Consider the following 13,092-nt stretch of genomic DNA (forward strand, 5'->3'; position numbering starts at 1 on the left):
CAAATAGATTTTGTGGCAAGCTTTCTCAAGACACACTCACATCCCCTTCTCATGGGTGTTGGTGTTTGTCATTGGCCAGCCGCTCAGTGGAGGGCACCAGACAGTGGGATGTACAGACATTCCCTAAGGTCCTGCTTCTCTGGGTTCATTACATGCTCTTCCTCCTCTTGTCTCAACAATCATCTCTCAAAATTCCATTCCCCACAGCTCTTAGGATCCTTTCCATAAACCTTGTGTGTGAAGAATTATCAATACAACAGATAGATTCGTTCTTCGATTTACTCAACAGTTTTCCCCTCTCAGCTGCTCTTTGACCTCTGTGAGGATGTTTGTAATTGTTTGAATTCTTCAGTCTCGTTCATCAGGTTCTGGAACAAAGTCATCAGATGAAGTAGTAAATGACGTTGCCGGAGATATCCTGGGTAAACTTCCAAACAACTTTGATATTGAATCTGCCATGAGGAGATACCCAACAACCTATACTCAGAGCATGAACACTGTCCTTGTCCAAGAGATGGGGCGTTTCAATAAGTTGCTGATAACCATAAGAGAGTCATGCATTAATATTCAAAAAGCAATCAAGGTAAGGTGAACTGAGCAAAAGAATCACTAAGTTAAAGCACCTTCATCAATTTAGCAAATGTTCACTAGTTTCAGGCACTGGCAAGCATTATTCTTGATCCAAAATATAGAAAACAAGCCCCTGAACTTTATTAGCTTATAGAATTCTGGGGATAACAGTTAATAAAGAGATATAAAAGTACAGAGGGAATGCTAGACAACACAGTATACGGGGAAGGGTGCCTGCTAAGGAGGCATTGCGTCTTAAGGAGAACATGCTTACGTGTCAGCAATGTGGATAAGGAAGACATTAAATGTATACAAACTAGCCGAAGATTTATGTTATTGCATTTGTTTGTGTATGTCTTTGTGTGTATGTACTTGTGCATGTGTATTCATGTGCCTCTGTGTGTGTGTGTGTGTGTGTGTGTGTGTGTGTGTATTTGTGTTTGTCTGTCTGTCTCTGTCTGTGTGCATGACCAGGTACATAATGGCCTTGTCAGCCATGGCTAGAATCTTGAATTTTATTTCAAAATACAAAGGCATGAAGAGTTTTCAGGCAATAATGATACTTCACATATTTTGAAACTCATTCCTACTGTGGTCAGATCGGATTGTAGGGAAGCAGAAGGATAGAGAACTTAGGTGAGGTGTCCCAGCTGAGCGTGGCGGGAACATTGAGGTGAAGAGAAATGGCCATCTATGTGTCATTAGGGCAACTGGAAACTGACGTAGGAGTGAGCCAGAGAGGAGCCGGGGACACTCCCAGGTGTGTAGCCTAAGCAAGTAGAAGGTCTTGGAAAGGGGATGTTTGAGGGAGAAAGTTAAGAAATATAATCAAGTTACTTTTGAAGTGTTTCCTAGAGTCAGTGGAGAGATCGTTATTAATTGCATGCATGAGAGTCCAAGGGGGAAGTCAGGGTGGGTATAACTTCCAGTCTGTAATATGTTGATTGCAGTCAGAAATAGAATTCATAAATTACCTCAGATATTTTGGTAGCACTGATGAGCATAGCATATTTTGGAATCAATTTCCTCTGTTCACTACCTCCCGCAACTGCTGTGAGTGTGGTATAGTTTCTTTCCTAGAGGCAACTCTAACCATTCTCTAAATGTTCTCTTAATTTGGCAAAATAATCCAAAATTGAAAATGCTAACTTGCAATGGCCTCTGTGGCTGAGGTAGCCATGTAGCCACACTTTACACTCCTCTCTTATCTCTTTGTCTTGGCAAACTAGTCCAACCAATTTAGTTGGGTAAAGTTATACATCAAAGTTGATAGTATATATGTGGTTTTTAAAGATTGTTATCATGAAAAGGGTAATTTCAAACTTATAAATCATTATTTGTACAATAGGACAAAATCTATTTCTTATATATAAATGTAACATAAATACTATAATAAGTTTAACAAAGGTATATGTGGACCATATTTTTTCAATAATTTCATTAATTTAAAAAAAATTTGTCCTATTAAAGAACTTAAAAGAAATTGTAGGTAACTGGTTTAATATTTATTTTTAACATTACTACAAATTGAAAACTGGAGCCTGGAGAAATAGTTCAATGTTAAAAGCACTTGCTGCTCTTGCAGACGACCCAAGTTTGGTTCCAAGTTATGTGTGACAGGCAGCTCACAGCTGTGACTCCAACTCCAAAGGGTCGCACACTCTCTTCTGGCCTCTACTGATACTTTATTATATGAGGCATACGCATGCAGAAACACACGCTCATATAATTTTTTTCAAAAAAAATGAAATTATAAAAAAGGCCAACTAAAATTAAACAGAAGAGGACTATATGATGTTTCAAAGTCCACCAGCCAATGGTGCATAGTCCGTGGACAGTATTCACGCTCACTGTCAGTCATCAGCATCCTCACATCTCTGAAAATATAAACTGGTACAGCCTCTTTGAGGCACAACTTGGCAGTGTCCATTAAAAATGAGATATCCTTCATCCTGATATATATTTATACATGTACTGCATGCAAGGACACAGTACAGGAGTGTCAAAGGCTGCATTATTTTAATAGCAAACAGTGCAAATCAAGTATTATCCAACAGTTGTTAGAATATGCACAGGAAGATGTCCACAGAATGAGGAAGACAGACAAAGCTGTTGGTGTAGACCCGTGCCAGGATACACTAGTAAATAACGCTGCAGAACTATGTGTGTTGCTACTCAACTTGGTATTTTTAAAATGGGCATATGCTCAGTAAGGTTCTATCTGCCTGAAGTTGACACGTTCTCTATCTTCCAACCCACCCCCTTACATTGCCTCTCTCCCTTTTCTCTTTCATTGATCTGTACATACAAATATTTAATAAATTATTTGAAATTAACTTGCTTACATTCTATCACTTTTCTCTTAACAACTCATGACACTCTTTCTAACAACAAAGACATCGTTTTACAAAGTGCAGTATAATTACCCCACTAGAGAGCGATAGTTTTAATTTACCATCGTAAAGAATGAGCAGGCAAAGTTGCAGCACTGTTAGTGGTCCCCACGATGTGATTTTTCAGGTCCAGGCTGCAGCAGGATCAAGTTTCTATGTGTGTTCAGGGTTCTCTCTTCAGCATTGGCTCTCAGCGTTCTCTCACTGTAGTGACATTTAGTGACTCTCTTTTAAGAATCCAGTCCCTATCTTTTTTTAAAAAATGAGATGTCATATTGTAGTATTTTCAAAGGTTTAGTATTAAATGAAGATTTTTTTTTGTCAGAATTTATAGAATGCAGTTAGCAGTATGCCCAAGGAAAATCATGCTACTTTGCTTAGGTTTGATTTTAAATATTTAAATGAAATAGATTAAAAATAAGTACATTATTTCTCTTAAACAAAGAAAGGGATGCCTTTTACCTTCAATGCCAGAAGAAAGAAATCTAAAACCTAGGGCTGAAGAGGAGAGGCAGCAGGGAGGGCAGCAGTGGGGCATGGGAGGACGGAACAACCCATCTATAAAATGACACAGTGGCGTTCTGAACGCTGAGTGTGATGATAGTGCCATATATTATCCAAGTTCACATGGAGGATCTGGAAGCGTTTACCATGTGAAAACAGCATAGCTCTGTAAGAGAAAATGGGTCTCTTATCAGGCTACATTCTGTGATCATCGCGCAATTAACTTAGGAGTGAATTACAAAGAGCCAATGTGCAATTTACATATATTTATAACAATAGCAACTTACTGCCTAGAAAAAAAAAATCAGTGAAAATTGAAATGTAACGAGCCCACCAGTTGGTTATCCAATACCAAATGGTCACCCTGAAAACATACACACAAGTAACATCCTACAGAAATGTTGTTTTTAGGAATATATATGTATATAGATATAAGTATATACTTGCAACCACATATAGTGAAAAAAAGAGGCCAAGAATTTGAAAGAGTGAGGAGGATTATATAGGAGGGTTTGGAGAGAGGAAGAAGAAGGGAGAAATCATGTATTAAATAAAAAAAAACATGAAAAAATTAAGCATAATTTTCATTAAATCGTAATGGACCAACAATAGAACATACCTCTCTCTCCCTATCTATCTATGTATCTGAAAAGCAAAAAACTACATGAATTTAGTGAAATACAAAATAAACATCTAATAAAAGTACGAAAAGCCGCAGTCATTATTTAAAGATTCAACAAAGATGACTAAAAAAAAAAGGGAGAAAGAACAAGACTCTAAATTACTGTTTTATAGGCTGAGAATATGTGATCTGAAGTGTTCCAAACTCCCAAGATCTACAACTGCAGATGCGGCCCTACACATGCAAAATTACATAACAGCCCTCATAGTCAGAATGTAGGAACACTGAAAATGTTATGTAAAAATAGCTATTATATAGGGCAAAAATAAACTTATTTGAAAATAAATAATATTTTGTTTAGACTTGAGCCTCACCCCTAACATTATATATATACAAAAAATCCCCAGTTCTGAAATATTTTTAAAAATATAGGTAAGGAAGTCTTTACTTGTAATGGGTGGGCAGGAGAGCACAATAGGTCTGAGGTCTGTGTCATGAATAGTTTATCCCAGTGAGTTAACAGGAGAGATTACCAAAATGACACAAGGAATACATATCTGTAGCCCTCTTTGTGTTTAACAACTGGATGCTGAGCTGAAGACCATTGTTGGAAGCCTCCTGTGGCCTGTTTATATATAGTGCCTAGTTGTCCACTCTGCATTAGGAATAGGACACGCACAGAGGACAGTGTAATGGCACTGATGACAGTTGACTATGGCCCTCACTGCAGTGTGCTCTTGGCTAGATTGTTTGGCAAAAAACCAGCATCAGCATCAGGTGTTTCTCCTGGATGTGGCTCTTTCTGCTTCTTACCTAGAAGATCAAAACTAGCTTCAAGGGGGTCTCTTCTTCCAAGCATGCTGTCATTTAATGCTTGGTTCCAGTGTGATAACTGACATAGCTACATGCTATCCCCATTTTGGGGCTTGTTAGCATTTGCTTTTTGTTCTGTTTTGTTATTGTTGTTGTGTTGTTGGTTGTTGGGATTTCCAGGTTACATTCAAGGCTGAGGGTATGTAGCTTTGAGGAAGACACCTAAGAATTTACTTCGTAAACTAGGTTTTAAATTTCTTTTCTTTTATCACAGCCATCATGCCTGATTTTTAGCAGCATCTAGAGCGGCTGAGGACATAGAGAGTGGCATAGCACTTGCTTAGCATATCCAAACCTTAGGTTTGAGTTAAAGTACTGCAAAAGCCTAAATGCTGTGTTGGCCATTAGGGGTTGCTTTTGAGCCTCCACACTCTGTGGTTAGACTCCTTTCTCTGTTGCTGTTTAGACTTTCTGGACTTATACTTTAAAACAGACAGAGTCCTAAAGTACTGCTGTTTCACAGGGTGGGTGTTGTGTGTGGGGGGTCATCAAAAAGGCAAATTAAATACGTTCATTTAATCTAGTGAATTTACTCTAAAATCTTCAAGTTGGTTCAATTTGTTTTTTTTTTTTTTAGCAGAAATGACAAATAAAATATGGCCCAAATGTAAGATCAAACAAATAAACATACAAGTAAATAAATATTAATTTGAAAATTAAACTTTATTGGTAACAAAAAAATGAACTGATTCTCTCAAGTTACTTCTTGTTAGATTTCCTAAAGCAAGAATGTGAAGAGCCCCCGGGATTCAGCATTCACACATGGGAGTATTCAGAACATAACAAGAGCAGCTGCACTCAGGTTGAATTTCAGACTGCTTTGAGTTTCTAGAGTACTTCATAATATGCTTTCTAGTTTTGTACCTGTCACTGTGACTTTAAGAAGCTAGGCTAGGGGACCTATACCAACTTGCCTTCAACGAGCAGGTAAATCAAATGAAAAGTAGACTGTGATCCAGTAGCTACTGAATAGCCATGTATTGGTTAAGATTTTCCACTAAAATTTGACTAGAGAAACCATTCCTATTTTTCTAAGGAAGGTTTGAAAAGCTCTATGCCTGCCTCACAAATTCAAACAAATCTTCCTTTTGTGAGCAAAGGCAACCGTGAAGAAAGCTTTAAAGGCTGGGCCTCCCCGGCCAAGGTCACCGTCTGTTGTGTCTTCTCTTGTGTTTCAGGGACTCGTTGTGATGTCTACAGAGCTGGAGGAAGTGGTCAGCAGCATCCTAAATGTCAAAATCCCAGGAATGTGGATGGGTAAATCCTACCCCAGCCTGAAGCCTCTCGGCAGCTATGTGAATGACTTCCTCGCAAGACTAAAATTCCTGCAGGTGACTTTATCCACATGCACACTGCTGCCAACTAATTTCCTCTGGCTTCACTTTTCTCATCAGAATGCTGAGTGTGCGGGGAATGGCACTGCACAGTCCTGAGTATTCAAGGCCCAAATGACCTCTATTCAATAACATATCATACATATATGAATTATATATATACAAAAAATATATGTATATACATTATATATTCTGCATCTTAAGTAGGAAGTTTTTTGAAATTTGGCATTCAAGTAAACGACAGCCTTTGGAGAGAGAAACTTCTAGCATGTTGACTCTCCATGAACTATTTAGCATTAAGTAGAGCCCAGTAGCAGAGCATCTTAGAAAGCCAGACAAGCTTACAAAGAGGGGAACTCTGTCTTCATTGCCTAGCAACCTTCAAGCTCTGCCATCTCAGTCTAAAACAGCACTGACCTACCTCAGTGGTTATTGTTCCTGGATATGGCGAGTGGGTAGAATCCTCAGTCCTAGTTATCTGCCAATTGATGCTTCCCTATACAGAAGAAGCCATTGATTACATAGATACTGTGTATATGACACAAACCTATGGGAAAGCCTAACATGGTGGCTCATATGTGAAATCTTACCCTGAGGCAGGAAGAGCATCCTCAAGTTAAAGACCGACCTATGTTACTATCTGGTGCTACTACTACAGTCACTACTATACAGTGAATTCCAGGCCGGGTACAATCTTTAAACAAACAAAGAAAAACATTGAGGAATTTCCTGCAGGAATAAAATGAGCAGCTCCTCTTTATAGTACAGTCCCTCTGATGTACCACCAGAGTCGCATACTAAAGGACCAGGATGGCTCTTGGAAACTGAGGTTGGACTGTGGGCTCTTCTGAGTAAAGGATTTTAATTCAGTTCTTCAGAAAGGCTTCTATAATTTGCTATTCAGCCAGCTCATCACCAAAACCTATGAGATAAATACAGAATTAAAGGGTCATTAAATTTCTAAATACCATAAGCATTCACCATCCTTGCTTACATCCATGCTTGTTTGTGTTCTTTTACAGTACTGTATTTCTTTCTGTAATAGTATGTTGGATTTCATGGTGTTTTAGAAAAGTGAGAAGAAAAACTTCCAAGAAAGTATTCTACTTGGTAACAGTGGTTAATTAATTAGAAAAATAGCGTGAATATTACCATATGGCCAGACTTTATAGAGATCTATCCATCTATGTAACATGCCATGCTTTCAAACAATGAGTTTATAGTATGTTCACAATGATATAAAGGATTTCTGGAGAAACCACTGGGTGTGTATAAGACAGCCATCTACATTTCATGTATCTCATGCATTGTAATTCCCAAGCTAGTGTAATGGAGATATTGTTGAGTCAGAACCAAATACTTCTATTTTCAAACTTAAGAGTGTGCCTTGATGTTCACTGAATTTCATTTGCCATTTTGCTTTAAAAGTAATAGTCATGTTTGGAGATACATCTCATTGGTATTGTATTGGAAATTTATAACTATTGCTATATCACTTTTGTCTGGATCCACTATAGCAATGGTATGAGGTTGGCCCTCCTCCAGTCTTCTGGCTTTCTGGCTTCTTCTTCACACAAGCCTTCCTGACTGGTGCGCAGCAGAACTATGCGAGAAAATTCACGATTCCAATAGATCTTCTTGGGTTTGACTATGAAGTGATGGATGACAAGGAATATAAAAATGCTCCCGAGGATGGTAAGTGAGGCGGCAGAGTGACCTGGGTCCTGTCTGTGCACTGGACAGAAGCAGAGAACTTTGCTTATCTTCTCAGCTGTCAAAAATCAATCATGTACATAATACCCTGAAACAAATCATGAAGCAAATCAAGAAGCACATGAATAGATGAGTTTGGATAAAAAGTACACTTCTCTGCACCTCCAAGACTTACCATATGTCAAAGTAGCAGTACAGAGGCTAGTCATATATAACCTTGTGTTGGCCTTGAGCAATCAAAAGGAAAGAGTCTCTTAAAGGCCATACCTTTTCAAATCCCTGATATCTGTATCCTCTACTGTTAATATATTTTATTCTGGTACTTGCAGCTATTGATAATGTGTGTGTGAAAGAAAGAGAAGGACACACACACACACACACAGAGAGAGAGAGAGAGAGAGAGAGAGAGAGAGAGAGAGACAGACAGACAGACAGACAGACAGACAGACAGACAGACAGAGACAAACAGACAGAGACAGACAGACAGAGGAGGGTATGTGAGGTTGGGGTATAAGCACATATCTGTGTGAAAAAGCCGCTGGAGAGCCGAGGATGATGGATGTCCTATTAATCATTCTCCGCCTTATTTCTCTGAGACAGGTTCTCTCACTGAACTTGGTAGTAGGATGACCTCCAGTGAACCCTAGGGATCTTCTTGTCTCCACCCTCTACAGTGCTGGAGTTATTGGGTGTGCACATGAGCCACGCCTGGCTTTTTGCATGGATGTTGGGATCTGAACACAGTTGTAAGGCTTAAACAGCGATCACTCTTGCCTGAGAATTGAGGCCCTGGAAACGCTTGAAGATTAGAAGGGTGGTTATAAAGAAACATTCTGTTTCTTGGTTGGTTGTGTTTTAAATACTTTGTGGCATCTGTGATGTTTATTTTAAATTTAGTGGGAGTCAGCAAATTGACTCCATGAGAAAGGACACTTTCTCCGAAGCCTGACAACTTAAGTTCAATCCCCAGGATCCTCATGGTGAAAAAAGAGAACTTAATTTCCACAAGCTCTCCTCTGAGCTCCACATGTGCCTTGGCATGCATGCACACACTCACATACATAAAAAAAGTAATAAACATAAGCAAGGCATAATAAATAAACTGTACATGCAGTAGACAAGGCCACTACTTCAAATAAATATTACTCTTTTAAAAACAAAAAAGCTAAAACGTACTAAACTTTATTAGAATGGTGATGACTTGGAATGAATGGCATCTGTCTCTCGGTGACTCTTAATATATACTATGTCAACCAATGTGTCACAGACAGTTCTCCTTCCTTAGTTACCACTGGCCCACCCTGGTAGGCACTGCAGGTGAAGAAGCAACAGCTTAGGCTCTTGCTCCTTTGACCAGTTTATGCCCAAGTGAGAAACACAACAGGGTCTAATCCTTGCTGTACCTTATTGTGGAAATTATCAACTGGGTGTCCCACAACTCAAGACTTTGGTGATGTGAAGCCATCCTGCTGTGTCCCTGGGAATGTTGCCTAAATGACCACTGTGCTCTTGGTACCTCCTGTCTTCCTCTCTTGCCTCATCCTTGTGAAAGGAGAAAGCTAAAGGAGACAGTTACCATCACCATCAAATCTGGGGGCCTATGCATGGATGCACCTCTTGAGAATCCAGACGATCTTTCTTTTCTCCTCTACAGCTTTGTTACTTTAATGGCACCTCCTCTTTCCAGAATCTTTGAACTCAGAAATGGACAATCCCTAGCCACACGCAGCATGCTCTGCATCTCACACCATAGAAGCAATCAATAAACTTTTCTGTCATCTTGATATCCTTGTCCTGTATCCCTGCTTCCTGATAGCACAGTATCTCAGAACTCTGTCTTTACATGCAAGCTGCGTTCCCAGCTGTTTTTCTTCTATCCTGCATCCTTTCCACTTCATAGATACCTTTCTCTTCAGAGTTACTGACAGTTTCCATGTTGATGAAACATCTTAGCAATTTCTCCTGATGTGTTTCTCTTCCTAGACACAGTTTCCTCCCTTTGTTTCTAGGACATTGTCTCCTGGTTTTGGTTGGGTTTTTTTCCTCTTATTGTTCAGATTTATGCTTCTTGCTGGCTTATTCTTTAGCTGTTGAAGTCTCCAAGGACAAAGACCTTGAACAATTTCTGTTTACTTATTCATCCTCTCCCTAGGTGAACTCATCTATTTTTATATCTTTGAACACGTTCTTGTTAGAAGCTTCCACTGTGACCCAGAGGCTGGATCCGGAACTGCCAACATGCCATCTCTACATTACTATCCCCTAGTTATTAGTTATTACTATCCCCTAGTTCCCCTAAAACTTAAATAATTTCAATAAATAACACCACCAGCTAGCCAGAACCCATGACTTTTTCCTCCTCCTCCTCTTCCTCTTCCTCCTCCTTCACCACCACCACCATTACCACCACCCCCAACCCCCATTTGTCAGGTCTCTGTGCCAGGCCAGCTTATTATCTTGCCTTCCTACTCTCATCCAGTCTTTTTATGAAGTTGACAGCATTGGTCCACTCCACTGTGAGTCACAAGTTTCCTTTGGTTGTCTTTCTCCCATGACAATACGGATGCAGAACTGTCATCTTGCCTGACTTCACCCTTCCCTGCTCAGTCTCTAGTAGCACCTTGACCTCAACTGCTGCAGTGGAAGTGTGCCACAGAACTGAAACTCACGACAGGTTTATGGAAGCTAGCCCAAGATTTCACACCACCATTTATTCTTATACCTAACTGCAGAAATGTGCGTAGGGACAATAAGCACACAGGGAAGCAGAGACTTTGGGACACATGCCATGTTACAACTCGTCATACTTTCCCCAGCAGCAGATGCCTAACCCATCATTATCTGACCATTTGTTCAGAGTCCCTGTTATCAAGACATTTGGAATGGATACATTGCTGAATCTGAAGCTTAACAACCCTCAGCTACATTGTTTCATTTATTATTTCCTTTATTATGTACACTTTTAAAAAATCCCTTCTTCACATAGGTTACTACTGTAATATATATATATATATATATATATATATATATATATATATATATATCTGAGCGCCTGTTCTCATAAAATCCAACATAGCTAGCCAGATTGAGAAACATGTCAAGAAGGGTAAATATTTATTCCAAACAAAGTATACAGGAAGGGAGCTGAAGAGCTTTGAGTATAAAAAAGTCAAAGGAAGAGCCTGAACCCCAGTGTGGTGGTGTTCTATCGCACATCTGTGCCACAGAAACTGCCCAGCCCTTCATGTTTAATCGTCATGGCAGCCCTATGGCACAGGCACCATACAGTTTATTATATAGAGGCAGACACTTGGGCCCAGGGAGGCTAAATACCTTCCCCAAGGACTCACAGTAGCATTGGACAGAGACAAGTAAGTGCAGGCCAACTGTTTTCCTCCCAACCTACCATGTGGAGGACTTCATGAAGGAGTGTGAAAACTGCATTCTCATGGAAAGTGTCTTGATGAAGCTATGGTTACTTCTGTATTTAGGAGCCTGACTTCACCCCTCCTAACTTTTCTCAGTGCCCTTCTGATACAGGACAAAAGCAGCGTTCCCATTGATATCCAAGAGGAACTGATGATGCTATACAATTTTTGGATCCAGCTAAAATGTTATGAAAGCACTGAATAAAGTTTTAAAACTGGTTAATTACCCATACTCCGACTGTGGAATTGTATACAGCAAGCATAGAGATAATACAGACTCCTTTGTTTCCCTTCTTACCAATCTGCATCTACCTGTTACCTCGGGAAACAGGTTTTCAGGCACTAAAAATACAGTGTTATCTTGAGAGTGGTAGAGTAGCACATAAAACACAATTTATCTAATGATTAGTATAGATTACCTGGTGTATCAAAATTGCTCAGTAATTAGCTGAGTGGCCTTTAGCTAAGCAAACCACTTTATTGGCTATCAGTATGTCCACCCAGAATAATATCATTAAGGACAGATAATTGTTAAATTATGAATTTAATTTTATATGCACACAAACATACTTGTACATTTTTACCAGAAAAAAATGTGGCTACTCCATAATACGTCATGAACAAAAATATTGCATGAACAAAAATGAGAATCCGGGGCTGGAGAGATGGCTCAGCGGTTAAAGCACTGACTGCTCCTCCAGAGGTCCTGAGTTCAATGCCCAGCAACCACATGGTGGCTCACAACCATCTGCAATGGGATCTGATACCCTCTTCCAGTGTATCTGAAGACAGCTACAGTGTACTCACATACATAAAATAAAAATAAATCTTTAAAAAAAAATGAGAATTTACAGAATGATCTGGAAAGTTAGGATTTTCCCAAAGAAATCCCTTTCTCAGTGGAGTCCCTGGAGGGGGGGGCAGTCACAGACACCATCTGAGTTTTCCCCCACCTCTGCCTTTCTCCTTTTATACACTTGAATGCATGTCTGCTTCTGGTTTTCTGGCCTTACAAGTCAGGTTTGCCCTGTTTATACTAAGAGCAAAAGAGCAAAATAGTGCCTAGTATGTTGATCTACATGAAACACTAGACTTGGGAAGCTGAGGCAGGGGTATTGAGAGCTTACAGCCTGTCTGGCTCCCTTGAAACCTTGTCTCCACAATAAGTAAATTGATAACTAAATGTCACAGGGAATCGAGGAAGCCACTGCCAGTTTATTTACTGTTTAGCGTCAGCAATTTCAGGCCTCTTACCCACAGTTCTTATTAACTGAATTGCTAGTTACATCTAGGAGACTCGGTAATTTACTGAACACATTGAATCGTGGAAAAGAAAGTAGAGGGGAGGGGAACCTGAGAAGCTATGGCTGGCATATGTTGGCCTGCTTTCTTCAGACAGGAATCTCAGATGTAGGACTCAAGTCAATGAGATCTTTGAATGCTAACTTCTTTCTTTCTTTGTTATTTAGGTGTTTACATTCATGGATTGTTTTTGGATGGAGCTTCCTGGAACAGGAAGACCAAGAAACTTGCAGAATCACATCCTAAAGTTCTCTATGACACAGTCCCCGTGGTTAGTATTTACTAAGGATTACAGGCACATGCACCAGCATATGGATATATCCACATCCAGTCTTTTCTTGTTGTTCACGGTA

The 13,092-nt window shown here is 39.6% G+C and overlaps 1 protein-coding gene across 1 annotated transcript in view; it reads left to right on the forward strand.

Annotated features, from left to right (window-relative positions):
- The window catches only part of Dnah7 (dynein axonemal heavy chain 7), a 256,781-nt gene that overhangs the window by 235,317 nt on the left and 8,372 nt on the right, over positions 1-13,092 (forward strand). Inside the window, exons 61-64 of the mRNA XM_034497949.2 lie at positions 353-583; positions 6,141-6,293; positions 7,814-7,991; positions 12,907-13,010. Coding sequence (XP_034353840.1) covers positions 353-583; positions 6,141-6,293; positions 7,814-7,991; positions 12,907-13,010 — 666 coding nt within the window. The remainder of the gene's footprint in view (positions 1-352; positions 584-6,140; positions 6,294-7,813; positions 7,992-12,906; positions 13,011-13,092) is intronic.

This window comes from Arvicanthis niloticus, chromosome 3 (assembly GCF_011762505.2).
Source record: "Arvicanthis niloticus isolate mArvNil1 chromosome 3, mArvNil1.pat.X, whole genome shotgun sequence".
Lineage (NCBI taxonomy): Eukaryota > Metazoa > Chordata > Mammalia > Rodentia > Muridae > Arvicanthis > Arvicanthis niloticus.